This window comes from Malania oleifera, chromosome 11 (assembly GCF_029873635.1).
Source record: "Malania oleifera isolate guangnan ecotype guangnan chromosome 11, ASM2987363v1, whole genome shotgun sequence".
NCBI lineage: Eukaryota > Viridiplantae > Streptophyta > Magnoliopsida > Santalales > Ximeniaceae > Malania > Malania oleifera.
The window spans coordinates 34,923,882-34,948,481 of NC_080427.1; the positions used below are offsets into that span (position 1 = coordinate 34,923,882).

The window sequence follows — 24,600 nt, forward strand, 5'->3', positions numbered from 1 at the left end:
CCTACATGGTGGACATGTTCCCCGTCAGTTAGGGTTGAGGAGACCGATCTGACTTTGAGAGTTTAGTTGACTTATCCTGGTCAGTCAGTTAGAATAGATCCCGCCTTCGGGTCGCACAACCCTGTCATGAAGGGTTAAATCATAATTTTCAATTATCCATTTAAGGAGTTTTCTCAGTTATTATATATATATATATATATAGCAGATTTGTCACGACTGGCTCATTTTCCCACATTTTTTTTTTTTAAATCAATATCACATATCTCATAATCCAGCTTAAACACATCATAATCCACCTGAACCCCGTGGGTACCAGGGATGCATCAGAACACAATCGGAAGCCTAAGCAGCAGGAAATATATATTCATAATATTATAAATACAAAACATCCATCATTTAACAACAAATACCAGAGCCACTATATCCACTGTATTTCCATATATACATCTCAAAAATAAGACCTAGGGACATTTCCCCAAAAGTTTAACTGTCCCTACAAAACTTACCCTTCAAAAAGGGCAGATACACAACACTAGTTCAACGGGGCTTTTCCCGCTCTCTTATCTGGGGCTCCTGAAAAGTTTATGAAATTTAGGGGTGAGACACCTCTCAGTAAGGGAAATAAACTAATACCAGTGTGTGGCAACATGAGTATTCTGTGTTCTACATATATCATGTATAACATATTCAGTACTGTTTATCAAATCGAGGAAAACATATGTATATCAAAACATGGCAGAACATATTGTATTTTCATAAACATATCTCATCTCATATAGTAATAATAACATAAAAATAATCCTGGTAGGTTAGCTGACTGTTATCATGTATTACCCGCTACATGACTGGGTTGTGTAACCCGAAAGCTAGACATGACAATGGTTGGTCGACCACTGCCAAGTCAAACAGTAATCTGTAGGTCCGGTGGGTCTGCCAGACCTGGTCGTACACCGGGGGCGATCATAGCACACTTCTTTAATAACCACATCAACCATCCAATCTTACACCACTCCGTACAGCGGCGTTAACACAAATATCATGATCATGAAGACCATGGACACATAGCAACGGTACCGTGCAAGTGCTAGCCTAGACCAAGCCAACCAGGTTCTGATATCATATAACATATACTAAAATCGTGATACATTGATATCTTATATCAATAATTATCAAATCAATCATATCATTTTTCACATATACATATTTCATGAAAACCATCGGCCCGTACACCGAAATTACACATTTTATCATAGCCTCGGCCCGTACGCCGACAAATCATAGTACAGCCGTGCACTAGCAAATTCACATCCACATAACACAAGGCCCATACGCCGGAAAATCACAGTCACATAGCACAGCCCGTACACTGGCAAATCATATAAAAATCTCGGCCCGTTTGCCAGTTTTCCATCATAAAAATTCATATCATCCACATTCCCAAAAAACAGTATTTCACAACATTTTTACTTATGCCACACAAACAGATTTTCACATATTCAATCATACGATCATTTTCACAGTATTTTGCAAATATAACATATATATATATATAAATATATTTATTTTCAATAAATCATATGCTAAATATATATATACAAGTATTTTCTCAAAACAAAATTAGTTTAGTTTATCCTCTTACTTGACTACTGAGAAAACCCCCAAAACAATCTAGTCTAACCCCCGTAAGATTTTCCTAATCAATACCCTGAAACTGAAAATTTTCAGTATTAAACTTCAGTATTTTTGTACGTACAACATTTTCTATAACAGTCACAAAGTCAAATTTGGCTTAAAAGGCCTTACCTGAACTTAGGGATGATTCCCAACGTTCCCAATCAACACCCCTGGAAACGAAAACTCTCAGTATTAAACTAATATATTTCAATGCGTAATAACATTTTTCTCAACTGTTACAACTTCAAATTTGGCTTAAAAAGTCTTACCTCAACTTAAGGATAATTTCCAAATTACTTTCTCCAACGATCCGCTCCGGCAGATTTGCAGAAAACTTCACCAGGAGAGTCATGGTGGCTTTGGTTGTCGATCCGGCATAAAACTGGCCTAGAATCGAAGAGAGAGAGAGAGAGAGAGAGAGTATGAGTGAAAGAGAAGAGAGAGAGATAGGTGAGAGAGAGAGAGAGAGAGAGGTCATAGGATGAGAGAGAGAGGAGAGAGCACTGGCGCAAGAAATCCAATTCCAATTGGATTGTCCAAAATTAAGCAAGCTTCCTCGAGAAGTTTGTACAAATTTTATATATATATATATTAATATCATAATAACTCTAATTAAAGCAAAGCGTCTTGGAGAAGCTTGTACAACTTTATATATATATATAGACATTTAACTTATATATATTACATATAGATCATAATAACTTATTATATATATATATATATGTTTCAATATATATATAGTTTTTTCTTATCATAGTATTCATTTACTTGTTAATTTAATTAATTTTATTTTATTTATAATTTTATTATTTTTTAAAAAAAAATTTATTTTTTTTCCCGATTACTACAAGATTACAGAATATATATATTATATAGTCCCAGATTTACAGAAACCATAGATGTACCTATGAAGATTAGAAGTATTATGAATAGAAAATTCAGAGAAACAATTTATGTTAAGTAACATAGGTATAAGCTATATTGTACATTAATATAAGATTTTCTCAGATTCAGATATTTATGATATTCTAAATTAGATTTTACAAATATGTAAACTCACCTATCACACGTTAGCAATAACATATTTTGTCTTATTAAGCGCTGTCTCATCCTAGTGATTTAATATTTTTAAGTGATGCAGTTATGCGAGCAAATTAGGCTTGCAAGTAGGGGTGAGCAAACGGTCGATTCGGCCAAATTCGGTTAATTACCGAATTAACCGAAAATTTTGGTTAAAGAATAGTGTTAACCGAACGGACCGAACCATTGGGCCTCACCGAACCGAACCCGACCGATTTATTTTCGGGTAATTCGGTTAACCTAATTTTAACTACCGAGAAATATGAGGGAAGGGGGAATTGGGAAGTAAATCCAGAACAAGGGAAGGGGGAAGTCAGGAAGGAGTCGGGGGAGATGATTTGAGCTCGGGTGAGCTTGACGCCGATGACGATGAGAGTCGGGGGGGGTTCTCGGTGACTATGGCTGGCCCAGTGGCGACGGCGATGGCATCACGTGAAGATGGTGGTGCCGTGGTGCAGAGCAGTGAGCTCAGGTGAGCGAGGAGAGAGGCAGTGACTCAGTGAGGGCTTCCGACTTCTCACTTAGAGAGTAGTTACTCTGTTGCACACTGTGGTGATGATGGCCGGCGACGGCGATGGCGATGGACACAGATGAAGGCATCGCGTGAAGATGGTGCCTGGTGATGCAGAGGAGCTCGGGTGAGCGAGAGAAGGCGACGGTGGATGGCTTCTGACTTCAGAGAGCAGTGACTGTGTTGGTGGTGATAGCCAGCGACGACGACGGCGACGACGAAGGCAAAAGGCAGTGAGGGACTTACATGTTCTGACTTCTGTGAGACTGAGAGCAGTGAGAGTGTGAGGACTGTGAGAGTGTGAGACTGAGAAGTATGAGAGGGAATGAGTGAATCGGATTTTAATTTACTAATTTATATTTAAATTTATTAATTCGTAATCGGTTAATCGGTTAACCGAATTAATATTCTCCATTAACCGAACCGAAACCCGATTAACCGAAATATTGGAAAACATAACCGAACCGACCGAACGAATTTTTTAACCGAACCGAATCGACCAATTTCGGTCGGTTAATTCTGGTTAATTCGGTTTTCCCCAATTATGCTCACCCCTACTGCAAGATAGAGGGGACTACAACAGTACTACCCTAACTGTAAGGTGAGTATTTGGGGTAGTCATTTTTTTGAATAGTTCCTAGGTCCTGATAAGGGTATTTTGGGAATGGTTGTATATGCATACTTTGGGAAATATTGTGACACTCTGATATTGTATATATTGTTTATAGTTATATGTATCTGCTTCCAACTGTTTAGGTAGTTTATTGTGTCTTAGATTTCACGAGACCTATTTGGACCGTGATGTTGGTTTGATTTGAAATTAAAAAGTATCAGAGTAATAAAATTATATAGTTAATATATATATATATATATATATATATATAAGGGAAAAAAAATGGAATGTAAAATCAAATCGTTACATCTCACATGTCTAATTATTGAATCCTTCTTTTACAAGTTTAAATTTTGAAATTAAAAATGCGTACTCATTTCCTTTATTTTTGTTTCCTTTTCTGTATTTTTAAATTTTTATTTCTAATGTATATTTTATTTTTTCCTATATTTTCATTTTATGAAATAAAAACTTATTAGTCCCATATAAAATTGGTTGTCTACAATTATTTATTGTAAAATCTAGCGTAGAGTAATGGATTTTTATATTTTCATATATAAAATTAAGTAAAAGTTAAAATTAAAATTCATTATCCCTACCACAACTTGTCCCCCAAGTCCTACTGAACCGCCCACCAACGTATCCCTACCACAACTTGTCCCTCAAGTCCTACCGAACCGCCCACCAACCTTGACTATTTATTTAATTTAATACATTTAAGACCCAAAAAGCCTGACCCTTCAGAAGCCAACTAGTAACCAACAACTAATCTACATTATCTTATTCCCTCGACATTGCTTGGTCGCTTGCTTGGTCGCCGAGAAAATGAACCCTTAGCTCTCCTCTATATAAGGAGCCTCCAGAGAAATTTAAGTGGCAAATTAAAAAGAAAAGGGCTGATCCAATTAAGATGGGAGAAGAAGTGAAGGTACTGGGAGTGTGGGCTAGCCCATTCAGTTATAGGGTGGAGATTGCCCTTAAACTTAAAGGCATACCCTACGACTACATAGAAGAAGAAGACTTGCATGGGAACAAAAGCGAGCTGCTGCTGAAGTCGAACCCGGTTCACAAGAAGATTCCGGTTTTCTTCCATGCCGGAAAACCCATCGCCGAGTCGCTTGTGATTCTTGAGTACGTGGATGAGACATGGAAGACCAATCCCATCTTGCCTCAAGACCCATATCAGAGAGCCATGGCTCGTTTCTGGGCTAAGTTCATTGATGAAAAGGTATGTATTTGTGTGTACATATAAAATTTTATTTGCAGCGAGGAGAGATTTCAAATACCATACCCAATACTTAGAATATGAGAGAGATTTTTATATTTGACTGTAATATAAAATTATATTAAAAATTATCTAAATTCTTTCGTCAGGGTCTGAAATTGTGCTGTGATAGAAAATGAGAATCAAAGTTATTTGGAATATGGAGAGAAAGAGAGAGAGAAGCAAAAGCCTTTCACTTCTATGTATTAATTGTCTTAGAAAATAATTATGTGCGAGTTTTTAGTATCTCTTATTTGTATTTAAAAGTATCAAGACTCATATTAATTTATTTATTGTATTGCAGTGTATGTTTCCGATTTGGAACGCTTTTCATGGTGATGACAAAGCATTGGAAGAAGTGCATGATCATCTAGAAATACTTGAAAATGAGCTCAAAGATAAGAGATTCTTTGGAGGAGAGTCAATTGGATTGGTGGATATAGTTGCCAGCTTCATAAGCTATGGGATAGGAGCAATTCAAGAAGTACACACAGTAAAATTGTTGACAAATGAAAAGTATCCCAAGTTATACAAATGGTCTGAAGAGTTTGTCGGGGTTATCAAAGAGTATTTACCTCCTAGGGATAAACTAGTTGTTTTCTACAAAGCTCACTTCGAGGCTACTCATGGTTCTAAATAAATACCAATGGTTTCGTGTAATTTTGCTATATATGTCCTATAATAAATATGGACCAAGTCTTGATGAGGTGTTATATTGAGTTTAGCTTATTGATATTTCCACTTGTAAAATGAATCATGTATTATATCATATGCTTATAGGATATTACGTTTTTCTACTTATTAAATGGATCATATACGAATTCATATGCTTACAGCATATTATGTTTTTCTAATTTGTTTTATGTGTTTTTTATATATAACGTGTTCTGGGGTATACCTAATTAAGGAGTATTTGTAATAACCCAAAAAAAATTAAGTAATTAAAATTATCAATCAATTAATTAATTAATATTATTAAATTAACGTATTAAATAGATAAATAAAGGAAATAATAAAAAAATATTAAATTAAATTAAAATTATTTGTTATAATCAATTAATTAATTAAGTATTGTTAAATTTGATTTGTTTGAATAAATAACTGATAATCTATATATCTATATATATGTATATGCTAAGTTAAAGTAAGTAAAGGAAAAAAAAAACAAAATGAAAGCATCAAGAAGCTTCTGCTTCTAATAACAACAGATCTGCATCTCCCTCCTTTCTCTCCCTGTCGCTCGTCTTCGTATCTGTTTCTCATTCTATCTCCTCAATTTTGTTGGTCTAATGAACACTGATCGGAAAACAGAAGGTGTCGTTGGATTTCTAACTCTGCCACCAACATTTTTACTAGAGCGGACATGTCATGGGAGCGGCGTAGACATCACTCTTGGGGAAAAGTATATTTTCTCTAAATCATTAATTTCTCCTTAAATCTATCGTTAAATTAACGATCAGACACCACTATGGGGTCTTAGTCGTGATCGTGGGGTCTTAGTCGTGATCGTCGTCATTTTGACGTGAGTAAATTTTCAATTGGGATTTTCTAGACCCCACTCCAAAGCGAGAGTGGAATTTGAGAAATTTGGTAAATTGGTTATATTTGAGGGTATAATTATTTATTTGAAATTTATGAGCCTAGGAAATATTAAAATAATATTTTATTTAGGGTTAATTAATGAAATTAGGATTTTTGATTCAGGGCTCGGGTAAGCGTCGCAGGTATTTTTCAGGGTCCCTGTTGACATAGTACAAGAAACCAGGTAAGAGGAAAAAATATATATTAAACCAAAATTTTTTATGAATTTAATGAAAAATGAATTGTGTTATATATACGTGTATATGTTTCGGTATTGGGTTTAAAATCCCAACCATTTAAATTATGTTTTTTCTAGTTAGGGCTGTTTATTAGATACATATTTGCGAAAATGAACTGATGAAAGTGGAAAATATTTTCAAGATAATTATGTAAGAAATGAAAGATATTTTCAGTATATAAACATTAAATGTTGGTTGACTTATTTTACAGGCAATGTATGAATTTATTATTAAATTGTATGACATAAGTAAATGTAAATTCTGTACAAATATATGTTAAATGTATGAGATGCAGATTAAGTAAGCAAAACATTAAAAATGAAATATGATATGAACTATGGTGCTTGTGTATGTTAATGCAACCATGTAAAACAGTTGAAAGATGTTGGGTAAGTAAATGTAATTCTGTGCAAATATATGTTAAATGTATGAGATGCAGGTTTAGTAAGTAAGCATTAAAAAATGAAATATGATATGAACCATGCTGTTTGTATGTGTTAATGCAACCATATAAAACAGTGCAAGATATTGGGTAAAACAGCTAAAAGATATTGGGTAAAACAACTGAAAGATGCTGGGTATGTAATGAAATGAAATGAAAATGTAAATAAATGAAACAAAATGAAATGTGAAATGTAAACAATGTAAAATGGGAAAGAGTCACTTAATGTGTAATGAAATTAATGGTTACATTTATGAACATTAACATATATTAATTGTTGAATATTGAAAAAAAGAACATGGTTTTATGATACTAGAAGTATCTATGCTCGTTGAACATATTACAATGGACGGGGCATATTTTCACCTGAGGGCTTGCTGAGAAAGGCGAGTGCGCTAGTAAACTTTAGATGTGACAGTAGCTATATGACGTACTAGGGCAGAGGGAACCTACTTGTATGGGCGGGTAGATTTCTCTATCCTTGAGACCTTCGCTGGTAAACCTTTGTTTGAACTGTGTGAGTACGGGATCAATCTAACACTAGAGGGCTTACTGAGTAAGGTTGAGTGTCTTGATAGGCTCAGTAGTGACCTTCGGGTTGTCAAATGTATCACAGCAAAGAGGTGTTACTTGTATGGACGGGTAATCACCCCTAATCCTTGGGTAATCTCGTGAGTTAAATCTTTTGCATGTGACTGATTAGATTCAGATAATGATTTCAGAAATTATGTTAACGATTTTCAAATGTTAAATATTATGTTGTTATAGAAACTCATATAAGCCATACGCTATTTTAATATATTGTTTTTTCCCTTACTAAGATGTGTCTCACCCGAATATGAATTATCTTTTTTCAGGATTTCCTCAAGATCGAACTTAGAGAGCTCGATGTTTATAGCATTTTTGGAGAATAGAAAGAGAAAAGGGTATATTTTTATGTAATTTTGAGATGTATATTTTATATTTATGTTTTATGTATTGAAGTCTTCAGATAGATGAATAGTTGTGAATACTGGTATTTGAGGTTATGTTTTGGAGACATGTATATATGTGATTAGAGGTGGTGAATAATTAATTTGGATTATGGATAGAAATAGTAACTTTGGTATAATAATTATGGAGATTATATTTATGTTTTTCGCTGTATACATGATATTAGTATGTGGTTTATCAGGTAATGAATGGATTAGTAGCACTCTGGGCCCACGTAGAGGGTCGGGGCGTTATAGATGGTATTAGAGCAATGTCCAGCCGGAAGTGTGATTAGATTTACATCGTCTGATTATGAAAATATTAGAGTATTAGGTTAGGGATGATTTATACCAGAGTATAGGATTGAGTACGATAAGGATAGGGATGGGTAGATTAAGATACCGTTAGGAATTTTGAGTTATGTTTCGTAAGGGGCAGAAATCCCTTGATGGTCTTCTATGTTTTTTCTGAAGAAGTAGCTAGTTTCATAAAATCATGGTAAATTCATCAATGGTGATGTTTCTGAGCAGAGAAATAAGAACTTGGGATTTGAACTCGAAGGTTAGGTTGGTTGATTTAGGGAGAAAAATTTTTGAACAAGAATAATTTAGGTGTTGTTATTAAACGTTTTGTGGTCAATTTGGGTGTTTGATATTTAAATTTGAGTATATGGAAATGTGTGGTATGAGGTCGGTTAGTTGATTTTAGAGGTTATAGTATCGGGGGAAACCAGCAGGTACCTCTAGGTAGAGCTGGATCAGCACAAGTGTACTCATTGATTTCCGATTGAGGCAAATGTTGTTAAAGGCACGGGTATGGGTGTATGATTAAGGTAATAATGACTTAATTTGACTACGGATGATTGAGAAGTTTATATGATGATTTTATTTCATTGTGGATAATGTAGGAATTCATTGGACAGTTATTGGGATATGTGAGATGTTTTGAGTTATGAATTCCTGAAATGAGGAAATGATTGATTAGTTGGTAAAAATTTCAAGGACGAAATTTTCTAAAGGAAGGAAGAATGTAATAACCCAATTTGTTTTTAAAATTAATTAATTAAAATTATCAATCAATTAATTAATTAAACATTATTAAATTAACGTATTAAATAAACAAATAAAAGAAATAATAACAAAATTATTAAATTAAATTAAAATTATTTGTTATTAATCAATTAGTTAATTAAGTATTGTTAAATTTGATTTGTTGAATAAATAATATGATATATGTATATATATATATATATATATAAGTATATATAAGTTAAAGTAAGTAAAGGAAAAAAAAAAAAGAGAAATGAAAGCATCAGGAAGCTTCAGCTGCTTCCTGATAACAACAGACCTGCGTCTCTCTCCTTCTCTCTCCGTCGCTCGCCTCCGTCTTCATCTCTCTCTCTTTTCTCAATTTCATTGGCCTAAGGAGCACCGATTAGAAAATAGAAGGTGTCGTTGGATTCCTAATTCCGCTACCGACATTTCTATCGGAGCGGATTTGTTGTGGGAGCGGCGTAGACACCACTCCTAGGGAAAGATATATTTCCTCTAAATCCTTAATTTCTCCTTAAATTTGCTGTTCAATCGACGATCAGACACCACTATGGGGTTATAGTCGTGATTGTCATCATTTTGACATGAGTAAATTTTTAATTGAGATTTTCTAGGCCCCACTACAAAGCAAGAGTGGGATTTAAAAATTTTAGCAAATTGGTTATATTTGAAGGTATAATTATTTATTTTGAATTATGAGTCTAAGAAATATTAAAATAATATTTTATTTAGAATTAATTTAATGAAATTAGGATTTTTGATTCAGAACTCGGGTGAGCGCCGCATGTATTTTTCAGGGTCTTTGTTGGCGTAGTTCAAGAAACTAGGTAAGGGAGAAAAATATATATCAAACGAGAATTTTTATGAATTTAATGAAAAATGAATTGTGTTATATATACGTGTATATGTTTCGGTATGAGTTTAAAATGCTAACCATTTAAATTATGTTTTTTCCAAATTTAGGGCTATTTATTAGATACGTATATGCGAAAATGAACTGATGAAAGTGGAAAATATTTTCAAGATAATTATGTACGAAATGAAAGGTATTTTTAGTATATAAACGTTAAATGTTGGTTGACTTATTTTATAGGCAATGTATGAATTTTATTACTAAATTGTGTGGCATAAGTAAATATAAGTTTTATGCAAATATATGTTAAATGTATGAGATGCAGGTTTAGTAAGTAAAGCATTAAAAATGAAATATGATATGAATCATGCTGCTTGTGTGTGTTAATGCAACTATGTAAAACAGTTGAAAGATGTTGGGTAAAACAGCTAAAAGATATAGGGTAAAACAACTGAAAGATACTAGGTATGTAATGAAATGAAATGAAAATGAATGAAACAAAAATGAAATGTGAAATGTAAACAATGTAAAATGGAAAAGAGTCACTTAAAGTGAAATGAAATGAAAGGTTACAGTTATGAACATGAACATATGTGAATAGTTGAATAATGACAAAAAGAACAATGTATTATGATACTAGAAGTATCTATGCTCGTAGAACATATTACAATTGGACGGGGCGTATTGTTCGCTTGAGGGCTTGCTAAGAAAGGCGAGTGCGGTAGTAACTTTAGATGTGACAGTAGCTATATGACGTACTAGGGCAGAGGGAACCTACTTGTATGGGCGGGTAGATTTCTCTATCCTTGGGGCCTTCGCTGGTAAACCTTTGTTTGAACTGTGTGAGTATGAGATCAATCTAACACTGGAGGGCTTACTGAGTAAGGTGAGTGCCCTGATATGCTTCAGTAGTGACCTTCGGGTTGCCAAATGTATCAGAGCATAGGGGTGCTACTTGTATGAACGGGTAATCACCCCTATCCTTGGGTAATCTCATGAGTTAAATCATTTGCATATGATTGATGAGATTCAAAGAATGATTTCAGAAATTATGTTAACGATTTTCAAATGTTAAATATTATGTTGTTAGAGAAACTCATATTAGCCACACGCTTTTTTAATATATTGTTACTTCCCTTACTAAGATGTATCTCACCCGAATACGAATTTATCTTTTTCAGGATTTCCTCAAGATCGAGCTTAGAGAGCTTGATGTTTTATAGCATTTTTGGAGAATAGAAAGAGAAAATAGTATACTTTTATGTTAATTTTGAGAGGTATATTTTATGTTTTATGTTTTATGTTTTATGTATTGAAATCTTCAGATAGATGAATAGTTGTGAATATTGGTATTTGGGGTTATGTTTTGGAGACGTGTATGTAATGACCTGAATTTCCTTGACATAAAATGAAACATAATAAATGGAAAAGTCAACCTGAACCCGTGGGTAACGGGGACACCTGTCAATCACAGCGGAAACCTAAGCAGCAGTAAGCATAAAATCTCAAACATCCAACCATAAAACATAATACCAGAGTTTACTATATCATCAAAATACTATTCTTATATACAATCTCCAAAAAGTCAAAATAACACTAGTATTTTGAGATAGTATAAGGACATTTAGTTACAGGAAATAATGGTACATAGTTACAGGAGTATTTTGAGATAGTTATAAGTAGTGATAGGGATAAACTTGACATAATTATAAGAGTATTTTGAGATAACTGTGGAGAATTAGAGGAGTATTTTAGAATAATCATTGTAGTTATAGGGATAAATTTGATATTTTTAAAAGATGACACCAAAGAGACAATCTCTTTTATAGTAATAGAGATGATGCATTTGAGAGCATAAATTTTGATGCTTGAATTTGGATTTGGATGTGGATGGATTTGGACAATTTTCAATAGAAATTTTGAATTATATCTTATCCAAATCCAATACAACTCCAAATATAAGGTCACTCTAGACCTAGAAAAATGGATAAAATTCATTAATTCAAACATAATTGATCCGTTTAAACAAATTCATAACTGATCCGCACATTAAATGAGTCGAATATGATTTAAACCTTTTTTGTCCGCCTCTAAATGAGTCAGTTGACAGATTTAGTATTTTATCCTACGGATATCCGTTTATTCGCTTACAACTAATGTTTAAATTCATTGATAATTTCATATGTCCATGCTTATTTGACATCAATTGATCAATTAGCATAAGTTCTATTGACAAAAGTCTAGTCCCACATTCCTAATTTTTGTACTACTATATGCGCCTCATACCCACACTCAAACTCAAGTTCAAATACTTAATTTTCTCATCAAAACAAAAGCCTTTAAATTCATGTTCTAAAAAAATTTAAAACTAATAATTTTGTGATTAATTATTAAATGCTTAACAATTTAAGGATGGGAATGACTGATTATTCAGCATCCGCTATCCGCCACGAATTATCCGATTCAAACTGTCATAAATCCGCAACTTCAATGAGTCAAATATGTCTTGTAATATCCTCACCCGATTATTCGCTTAATTCGTCACAGATCATAGGTCCAAATCCGCTTTACCAGGTCTAACCTCCAAACATAGGGTTAATGATACATTTGAATTAAGGATTTTGCTTGCAAAATGGAAAATAAACGAAAATAGGTAGGACATTTATTTTTTATTGTATTTTATTATATATGATATATTATTAAAAATGAAATTTTTTTTAATATGATATTAATTTTTATGATTAACCTTGATTATCAAAGCTTCATGAGTGTGTAGGTGTGTGTGTGTGTGCGCGCGCGCGCACGTGTGTGTGTGTATGTGTATATATATATATATATATATATATATATATATATATATTTGTATATATTCAAGTATGACAATATCATCAATTTATTTTTTAAAAATTATAAATCATATTATTAGTCATTTAAATATTAATTAAAATTACTCGCTTATAGTCACATGCAAATAAGTTACTAGTAAAATAGTAAATACATAGTACATTATTTTTGTTAAAATTTACATATTTACATGCATATATGTTCATGTATTGCGATCCCAATTTATTCCTTATTGTAGTGTATGCCTGCAATTTGGAAAGCTTACCAAGGCAACAACAAGGGCAAGGAAGTAGTACATGAATACCTAAAGACACTTGAAAACGAGCTTAAGAATAATAGATTTTTGGTGGACAGTCAATTAGACTAGTAGACATTATTGCTACCTTTATAGCCAATTGGATGAGATTGATTCAAAAAGTATATGTTATAGTCGAATTATTGACAGTTGACAAGTGTCCCAAGTTATGGAAATGATCAAATGAGTATGTTACATGCATGTTCATGTATTGCAATCCCAATTTATTCCTTATTGTAGTGTATGCCAGCAATTTGAAAGCTTACCAGGTCAACAACAAAGGCGAGGAAGAAGAACATAAATACTTAAAGACACTTGAAAATGTGCTTAAGAATAATAGATTTTTAGTGGAGGGTCAATTGGACTAGTAGGCATTGCTGCTACCTTCATAGCTTATTGGATGAGGTTGATTCAAAAAGTATCTATTACAGTCGAATTATAGATAGTTGACAAGTATCCCAAGTTATGGAAATGGTCAAATGAGTATGTAACATGCATTTCATGTATTGTGATCCCAATTTATTCCTTATTATAGTGTATGCCTGCAATTTGGATAGCTTACCAAGGCAACAACAAAGGTAAGGAAAAAGAACATGAATACCTAAAGACACTTGAAAATGAGTTTAAAAATAATAGATTTTTGGTGGAGAGTCAATTGGACTAGCAGACATTGCTGCTATGGTGCTACCTTTATGGCCTATTGAATGAGGCTAATTTATGAAGTATATGTTACAGATGAATTATTGATAGTTGACAAGTATTTCAAGTTATGGAAATAGTCAAATGAGTATGTTGGCATTGTTAAGGAGTGTTTGCCACCCAAGGATAAACTATTTGTTTGTTTCCCTTGCTGATTTTGAGGCGGCCAATGCTCCTGAATAAACAGTATTAACTACATAAACACTATCGTCATGCTTTTTAATTACAACTTATTTCATATAATTATATTTTGCACGTGGTATGAAACACATCAATAAGTCAAGATGAGGTGTGATGTTTGAGTTAGCATAGTGTCTTTATATCAAATAAATTATTTTCATATTACATATCTGATTATGTCCAGTATTTCTGATAAATTATATTTTTCCTTCTTATTATGTTGCCATTGCTATTTATGTTTCTTTCATCATTGTGTTTTGAATTCAGTGCCAAGTACTACACTAGTTTTGTCTTAGTTCCTTTCTTTTTCTTCTTTATTTTATTTTATTTTATTTGGAGGTATAATTCATAAGTGTATTAGGCATATTAATGTGAATATATATTTGCCACTTATATATCCACTATTTAATTGTTCAATCTAATAGTATATAAGTGACAACCATACATATACACTTGTATTGTTAACACCTAAGTCTCTTTTACATAGAGCTCTATGTATGTACATTCATATTGTAATTTTTTATTCTTCTCAATATTAATCATGAAGTGGTCCCACAACATACATACTTTGGTTGAGGCTTCCTTCATTAAAAGGCTTGGAGCTATCCTTCCAAGAAACTTTACATTATTGGGTATTCCAATCATTATCCTTTCAAAGGAGTTCCTCGAAAGTTCTTTCAAGGTTATTGGTCAAAGAATTAGGTAAGACAAGGGGATAAGATAAAATAGAAGAAAACAAAGCTATTAAAAATTGTGTGTATCTTGTCACACATGATATCAATATTTCTCTCAAATATGATTATTTATCTTTTATTTATTTATTTATTTATTTTGAACTATGTACACCTGTGATGGTCACGAGATTGTGTGTGCTTTGATTTGTATGGTGTAAGTATCCCTATCAAACACAACTTTTTGCATTATTGGATATACACAATCTCATTTTGTACCTGTGTGTTTTGATTTGTATAACATTCATTATTGTGGCCATATGTTATGTAATTTAATTTGAAAAAAAAAAAGTTGTTTTATAAAATTGTTATTATGCAGTCCAAGTGAAAAAATGTTACAATTTTATAAAGAGAGGAGAATGTAGAGATCCGAAGAATTATAACAATTAAATAATAAAGAAAAATAATATAGGGTTTATTAGCAGGGTCTCGTCGACGAACACAGAGACGTGGACACGTGTCTTGTCGACGAGAAATTGCTGAGAGCTGTTTTCAGGCCTTGAATTTCGTCAACGAGGGTAATGTGTTTGTTGATGAACTTACTTCTTGACCTCGTCGATGAAGTGATATATCTCGTCGACGAAGCCAGGGGTATAAGTAACCAAGAATTTCTTTTTTGTGAGAAATTTTGCATGCAGGCTCTCTCTCTCTTATTGGGCTTTTGTGGAGCCTTGTTACGTTAAATTTGGATGATGACCCAACCTTTCTTTAATGAGAGATTTCTATCCTAAGGCTTAGTCCATGGAGCGAAATTTTTAGGCCCGTTTTATAGCCCGTTCAAAACCCTGTCTACAGCATATAAAATCATTATTTTCGGGTGATTAGGGTTAAGTGGTCGTACTTGCGAGATAACGAAAGGGAGAGCATTGTATCGTCACGCTCTCTGTGTTTTCTTCTTGATAATATTGAAATCCCTGCAACTCCGTGGACGTGGGCAAAATTGCTGAACCACGTAAATATTGTCTTGTGCGTGTGATTGATTTTTCTTTGGCATGTATTCTTTCTCTATTTTGTTTCTCACAGGCTTTGAGAATTTGTTCTTAATTCCTAACATCTCTAAAATCATCCCTCCCTCATTCTCTTTTGAAATCCGGCTTCGTCTCTTCTCGGTTCAATCATCAGAAGCTATCACAGTGATTTTGGGGAGATTTTTTACAACATAACCGAAATGAAATGTTGATTTGAGAAGTTTGGGAACCATCCCAAAATCAGGATGAGTGGATTATTTGAGTATTCTCAGTATTACCCAGTTCATTTGAGGTCAGATTCTGTATTATATGTGAATATACTAGAGTTTTGTGAAGTAAAATTAGGATATTATATTTTCAGGAATAGGGTATTTTGGGACCCTACAGGCAAGGGTTGAAGACCTTAGTGGGTGGTATTTTAGGAACTCAAGTAAAATGATATATAGATTATAGTTTAGGAATTGTGCATATGTGGATTTGGGAAAATATGTATGCGATAATTTTTAGGTGAATTCAGTTGTTTGATTGGGAAATTATATGTGTATATCTCAGGGTGTTGAAACTATAGATGTCGCACGTGTGAGACTATAAATAGCAGCTATTGTTCAGATAGTCAAGTAAGGGAAATATGCTATGCTAGGAATTTTAATATGATTATTAGTATAAATTATGTGTTTTACCAGATTATTATTACCCAGATTATAAAATATTTGCATAGCAGAAAACACAGATTTTAGAACATGTGAATTTAATTATTTAAATCATGTGGCATGAACTTATAGCAAATTAGTACAGTATTTATGCAGTTACAAATACCATATTTTACAGTATATTAGTAGAAAATATCATGGGATATATATATATATGCATGTTTTATAAAACGATGACTTTTCAGTATACATATAGATAGAAATTATATAATATATTCAGAAACATGATTTATAGTATTTCAAAAGTATCATGATTTACAATATATGTACGAAAACATATGTTTTCAACAAATTCAGAATATCATGATTTCAGAACCATAACACCCAAATACTCAGATATTCAGACAGATATTAAATATTCAGTCAATTATTCAGATTTTCGGATATTCAGATCAGTTTTACAGTGTTATGGTTATTTCAAAATTATGGTAAAACAGTAATATAGAAATATCAATTATATATATAGTATTAGACCTTGATAGATCAGATTCAGTCAGTAGAGTACGGTACCATAGCTATTTTCAATTCTTAGTGCAACCACATAACTCAGATAGTATGTGGATATCAGCAGTCGGTCGTGCCTACATTGTGGACATGTTCCCCGTCAGTTAGGGTTGAGGAGACCGATCTGACTTTGAGAGTTTAGTTGACTTATCCTGGTCAGTCAGTTAGAATAGATCCCGCCTTCGGGTCGCACAACCCTGTCATGAAGGGTTAAATCATAATTTTCAATTATCCATTTAAGGAGTTTTCTCAGTTATTATATATATATATATAGCAGATTTGTCACGACTGGCTCATTTTCCCACATTTTTTTTTTTAAATCAATATCACCTATCTCATAATCCAGCTTAACACATCATAATCCACCTGAACCCGTGGGTACCAGGGATGCATCAGAACACAATCGGAAGCCTAAGCAGCAGGAAATATATATATTCATAATATTATAAATACAAAACATCCATCATTTAACAACAAATACCAGAGCCACTATATCCACTGTATTTCCATATATACATCTCAAAAATAAGACCTAGGGACATTTCCCCAAAAGTTTAACTGTCCCTACAAAACTTACCCTTCAAAAAGGGCAGATACACAACACTAGTTCAACGGGGCTTTTCCCGCTCTCTTATCTGGGGCTCCTGAAAAGTTTATGAAATTTAGGGGTGAGACACCTCTCAGTAAGGGAAATAAACTAATACCAGTGTGTGGCAACATGAGTATTCTGTGTTCTACATATATCATGTATAACATATTCAGTACTGTTTATCAAATCGAGGAAAACATATGTATATCAAAACATGGCAGAACATATTGTATTTTCATAAACATATCTCATCTCATATAGTAATAATAACATAAAAATAATCCTGGTAGGTTAGCTGACTGTTATCATGTATTACCGCTACATGACTGGGTTGTGTAACCCGAAAGCTAGACATGACAATGGTTGGTCGACCACTGCCAAGTCAAACAGTAATCTGTAGGTCCGGTGGGTCTGCCAGACCTGGTCCGTACACCGGGGGCGATCATAGCACACTTCTTTAATAACCACATCAACCATCCAATCTTACACCACTCCGTACAGCGGCGTTAACACAAATATCATGATCATGAAGACCATGGACACATAGCAACGGTACCGTGCAAGTGCTAGCCTAGACCAAGCCAACCAGGTTCTGATATCATATACATATACTAAAATCGTGATACATTGATATCTTATATCAATAATTATCAAATCAATCATATCATTTTTCACATATACATATTTCATGAAAACCATCGGCCCGTACACCGAAATTACACATTTTATCATAGCTCGGCCCGTACGCCGACAAATCATAGTACAGCCCGTGCACTAGCAAATCACATCCACATAACACAGCCCATACGCCGGAAAATCACAGTCACATAGCACAGCCCGTACACTGGCAAATCATATAAAAATCTCGGCCCGTTTGCCAGTTTTCCATCATAAAAATTCATATCATCCACATTCCCAAAAAACAGTATTTCACAACATTTTTACTTATGCCACACAAACAGATTTTCACATATTCAATCATACGATCATTTTCACAGTATTTTGCAAATATAACATATATATATATATAAATATATTTATTTTCCATAAATCATATGCTAAATATATATATATACAAGTATTTTCTCAAAACAAAATTAGTTTAGTTTATCCTCTTACTTGACTACTGAGAAAACCCCCAAAACAATCTAGTCTAACCCCCGTAAGATTTTCCTAATCAATACCCTGAAACTGAAAAATTTCAGTATTAAACTTCAGTATTTTTGTACGTACAACATTTTCTATAACAGTCACAAAGTCAAATTTGGCTTAAAAGGCCTTACCTGAACTTAGGGATGATTCCCAACGTTCCCAATCAACACCCCTGGAAACGAAAACTCTCAGTATTAAACTAATATATTTCAATGCGTATAACACTTTTCTCAACTGTTACAACTTCAAATTTGGCTTAAAAAGTCTTACCTCAACTTAAGGATAATTTCCAAATTACTTTCTCCAACGATCCGCTCCGGCAGATTTGCAGAAAACTTCACCAGGAGAGTCATGGTGGCTTTGGTTTGTCGATCCGGCATAAAACTGGCCTAGAATCGAAGAGAGAGAGAGAGAGAGAGAGAGAGAGAGAGAGAGAGAGAGAGAGAGAGAGAGAGTCATAGGAGAGAGAGAGAGGAGAGAGCACTGGCGCAAGAAATCCAATTCCAATTGGATTGTCCAAAATTAAAGCAAGCTTCCTCGAGAAGTTTGTACAATTTTATATATATATATATTAATATCATAATAACTACTAATTAAAGCAAAGCTTCTTGGAGAAGCTTGTACAACTTTATATATATATATAGACCTTTAACTTATATATATTACATATATATCATAATAACTTATATATATATATATATATGTTTCAATATATATATATTTTTTTCTTATCATAGTATTCATTTTACTTGTTAATTTAATTAATTTATTTTATTTATAATTTTATTATTTTTTAAAAAAAATTTATTTTTCCCGATTACTACAAGATTTACAGAATATATATATATATATATACCAGATTTACAGAAACCATAGATGTACCTATGAATATTAGAAGTATTATGAATAGAAAATTCAGAGAAACAATTTATGTTAAGTAACATAGGTATAAGCTATATTGTACATTATATATACGAATTTTCTCAGATTCAGATATTTATGATATTTCTAAATTAGATTTTACAAATATGTAAACTCACCTATCACACGTTAGCAATAACATATTTTGTCTTATTAAGCGCTGTCTCATCCTAGTGATTTAATATTTTTTAAGTGATGCAGTTATGCGAGCAAATTAGGCTTGCAAGTAGGGGTGAGCAAACGGTCGATTCGGCCAAATTCGGTTAATTAACCGAATTAACCGAAAATTTTGGTTAAAGAATAGTGTTAACCGAACGGACCGAACCATTGGGCCTCACCGAACCGAACCCGACCGAATTTATTTTCGGGTAATTCGGTTAACCTAATTTAACCGAGAAATATGAGGGAAGGGGGAATTGGGAAGGTAAATCCAGAACAAGGGAAGGGGGAAGTCAGGAAGGAGTCGGGGGAGATGATTGAGCTCGGGTGAGCTTGACGCCGATGACGATGAGGAGTCGGGGGTGGTTCTCGGTGACGATGGCTGGCCAGTGGCGACGGCGATGGCATCACGTGAAGATGGTGGTGCCGTGGTGCAGAGCAGTGAGCTCAGGTGAGCGAGAGAGAGGCAGTGACTCAGTGAGGGCTTCCGACTTCTCACTTCAGAGAGTAGTTACTCTGTTGCACTGTTGGTGATGATGGCCGGCGACGGCGATGGCGATGGACACAGATGAAGGCATCGCGTGAAGATGGTGCCTGGTGATGCAGAGGAGCTCGGGTGAGCGAGAGAAAGGCGACGGTGATGGCTTCTGACTTCAGAGAGCAGTGACTGTGTTGGTGGTGATAGCCAGCGACGACGACGGCGACGACGAAGGCAAAAGGCAGTGAGGGACTTACATGTTCTGACTTCTGTGAGACTGAGAGCAGTGAGAGTGTGAGACTGTGAGAGTGTGAGACTGAGAGTATGAGAGGGAATGAGTGAAATCGGATTTTAATTTACTAATTTATATTTAAAATTTAATTAATTCGTAAATCGGTTAATCGGTTAACCGAATTAATATTCTCCATTAACCGAACCGAAACCCGATTAACCGAAATATTGGAAAACATAACCGAACCGACCGAACCGAATTTTTTAACCGAACCGAATCGACCAATTTCGGTCGGTTAATTCGGTTAATTCGGTTTTCCCCAATTATGCTCACCCCTACTCGCAAGTAGAGGGGACTACAGTACTACCCTAACTGTAAGGTGAGTATTTTGGGTAGTCATTTTTTGAATAGTTCCTAGGTCCTGATAAGGGTATTTTGGGAATGGTTGTATATGCATACTTTGGGAAATATTGTGACACTCTGATATTGTATATATTGTTATAGTTATATGTATCTGCTTCCAACTGTTTAGGTAGTTTATTGTGTCTTAGATTTCACGAGACCTATTTGGACCGTGATGTTGGTTTGATTTGAAATTAAAAAGTATCAGAGTAATAAAATTATATAGTTAATATATATATATATATATATATATATATATATAAGGGAAAAAAAATGGAATGTAAAATCAAATCGTTACATCTCACATGTCTAATTATTGAATCCTTCTTTTACAAGTTTAAATTTTGAAATTAAAAATGCGTACTCATTTCCTTTATTTTTGTTTCCTTTTCTGTATTTTTAAATTTTTATTTCTAATGTATATTTTATTTTTTCCTATATTTTCATTTTATGAAATAAAAACTTATTAGTCCCATATAAAATTCTTTGTCTACAATTATTTATTGTAAAATCTAGCGTAGAGTAATGGATTTTTATATTTTCATATATAAAATTAAGTAAAAGTTAAAATTAAAATTCATTATCCCTACCACAACTTGTCCCCCAAGTCCTACTGAACCGCCCACCAACGTATCCCTACCACAACTTGTCCCCCAAGTCCTACTGAACCGCCCACCAACGTATCCCTACCACAACTTGTCCCTCAAGTCCTACCGAACCGCCCACCAACCTTGACTATTTATTTAATTTAATACATTTAAGACCCAAAAAGCCTGACCCTTCAGAAGCCAACTAGTAACCAACAACTAATCTACATTATCTTATTCCCTCGACATTGCTTGGTCGCTTGCTTGGTCGCCGAGAAAATGAACCCTTAGCTCTCCTCTATATAAGGAGCCTCCAGAGAAATTTAAGTGGCAAATTAAAAAGAAAAGGGCTGATCCAATTAAGATGGGAGAAGAAGTGAAGGTACTGGGAGTGTGGGCTAGCCCATTCAGTTATAGGGTGGAGATTGCCCTTAAACTTAAAGGCATACCCTACGACTACATAGAAGAAGAAGACTTGCATGGGAACAAAAGCGAGCTGCTGCTGAAGTCGAACCCGGTTCACAAGAAGATTCCGGTTTTCTTCCATGCCGGAAAACCCATCGCCGAGTCGCTTGTGATTCTTGAGTACGTGGATGAGACATGGAAGACCAATCCCATCTTGCCTCAAGACCCATATCAGAGAGCCATGGCTCGTTTCTGGGCTAAGTTCATTGATGAAAAGGTATGTATTTGTGTGTACATATAAAATTTTATTTGCAGCGAGGAGAGATTTCAAATACCATACCCAATACTTAGAATATGAGAGAGATTTTTATATTTGACTGTAATATAAAATTATATTAAAAATTATCTAAATTCTTTCGTCAGGGTCTGAAATTGTGCTGTGATAGAAAATGAGAATCAAAGTTATTTGGAATATGGAGAGAAAGAGAGAGAGAAGCAAAAGCCTTTCACTTCTATGTATTAATTGTCTTAGAAAATAATTATGTGCGAGTTTTTAGTATCTCTTATTTGTATTTAAAAGTATCAAGACTCATATTAATTTATTTATTGTATTGCAGTGTATGTTTCCGATTTGGAACGCTTTTCATGGTGATGACAAAGCATTGGAAGAAGTGCATGATCATCTAGAAATACTTGAAAATGAGCTCAAAGATAAGAGATTCTTTGGAGGAGAGTCAATTGGATTGGTGGATATAGTTGCCAGCTTCATAAGCTATGGGATAGGAGCAATTCAAGAAGTACACACAGTAAAATTGTTGACAAATGAAAAGTATCCCAAGTTATACAAATGGTCTGAAGAGTTTGTCGGGGTTATCAAAGAGTATTTACCTCCTAGGGATAAACTAGTTGTTTTCTACAAAGCTCACTTCGAGGCTACTCATGGTTCTAAATAAATACCAATGGTTTCGTGTAATTTTGCTATATATGTCCTATAATAAATATGGACCAAGTCTTGATGAGGTGTTATATTGAGTTTAGCTTATTGATATTTCCACTTGTAAAATGAATCATGTATTATATCATATGCTTATAGGATATTACGTTTTTCTACTTATTAAATGGATCATATACGAATTCATATGCTTACAGCATATTATGTTTTTCTAATTTGTTTTATGTGTTTTTTATATAAACGTGTTCTGGGTATACATAATTAAGGAGTATTTGTAATAACCCAAAAAAAATTAAGTAATTAAAATTATCAATCAATTAATTAATTAAATATTATTAAATTAACGTATTAAATAGATAAATAAAAGGAATAATAAAAAAATATTAAATTAAATTAAAATTATTTGTTATTAATCAATTAATTAATTAAGTATTGTTAAATTTGATTTGTTGAATAAATAATATGATATATATATATATATATATGTATATGATAAGTTAAAGTAAGTAAAGGAAAAAAAAAACAAAATGAAAGCATCAAGAAGCTTCTGCTTCCTAATAACAACAGATCTGCATCTCCCTCCTTCTCTCCCTGTCGCTCGTCTTCGTCTCTGTTTCTCTCTCTCTCCTCAATTTTGTTGGTCTAATGAACACTGATCGGAAAACAGAAGGTGTCGTTGGATTTCTAACTCTGCCACCAACATTTTTACTAGAGCGGATTTGTCATGGGAGCGGCGTAGACATCACTCTTGGGGAAAAGTATATTTTCTCTAAATCATTAATTTCTCCTTAAATCTATCGTTAAATTAACGATCAGACACCACTATGGGGTCTTAGTCGTGATCGTGGGGTCTTAGTCGTGATCGTCGTCATTTTGACGTGAGTAAATTTTCAATTGGGATTTTCTAGACCCCACTCCAAAGCGAGAGTGGAATTTGAGAAATTTGGTAAATTGGTTATATTTGAGGGTATAATTATTTATTTGAAATTTATGAGCCTAGGAAATATTAAAATAATATTTTATTTAGGGTTAATTTAATGAAATTAGGATTTTTGATTCAGGGCTCGGGTAAGCGTCGCAGGTATTTTTCAGGGTCCCTGTTGACATAGTACAAGAAACCAGGTAAGAGGAAAAAATATATATTAAACCAAAATTTTTATGAATTTAATGAAAAATGAATTGTGTTATATATACGTGTATATGTTTCGGTATGGGTTTAAAATCCCAACCATTTAAATTATGTTTTTTCTAGTTTAGGGCTGTTTATTAGATACATATTTGCGAAAATGAACTGATGAAAGTGGAAAATATTTTCAAGATAATTATGTAAGAAATGAAAGATATTTTCAGTATATAAACATTAAATGTTGGTTGACTTATTTTACAGGCAATGTATGAATTTTATTATTAAATTGTATGACATAAGTAAATGTAAATTCTGTACAAATATATGTTAAATGTATGAGATGCAGATTAAGTAAGCAAAACATTAAAAATGAAATATGATATGA

General features: G+C 33.5%; 2 protein-coding genes across 2 annotated transcripts; both read left to right on the forward strand.

The window, feature by feature from the left end:
- The first annotated feature begins 4,607 nt into the window (after positions 1–4,607).
- On the forward strand, positions 4,608–5,980 carry LOC131167297 (glutathione S-transferase U8-like). The gene is made up of 2 exons (XM_058126052.1): positions 4,608–5,106; positions 5,447–5,980. Exons 1-2 carry the CDS (start codon positions 4,789–4,791, stop codon positions 5,780–5,782), a joined length of 654 nt encoding a protein of 217 aa, XP_057982035.1. The 5' UTR covers positions 4,608–4,788; the 3' UTR covers positions 5,783–5,980.
- Positions 5,981–21,915: 15,935 nt separating this feature from the next.
- LOC131167298 (glutathione S-transferase U8-like) lies at positions 21,916–23,288 on the forward strand. Its single transcript, XM_058126053.1, has 2 exons — positions 21,916–22,414; positions 22,755–23,288. The coding sequence occupies exons 1-2, from the start codon at positions 22,097–22,099 to the stop codon at positions 23,088–23,090; spliced, it is 654 nt and encodes a 217-aa protein (XP_057982036.1). The 5' UTR covers positions 21,916–22,096; the 3' UTR covers positions 23,091–23,288.
- Positions 23,289–24,600: the final 1,312 nt, after the last annotated feature.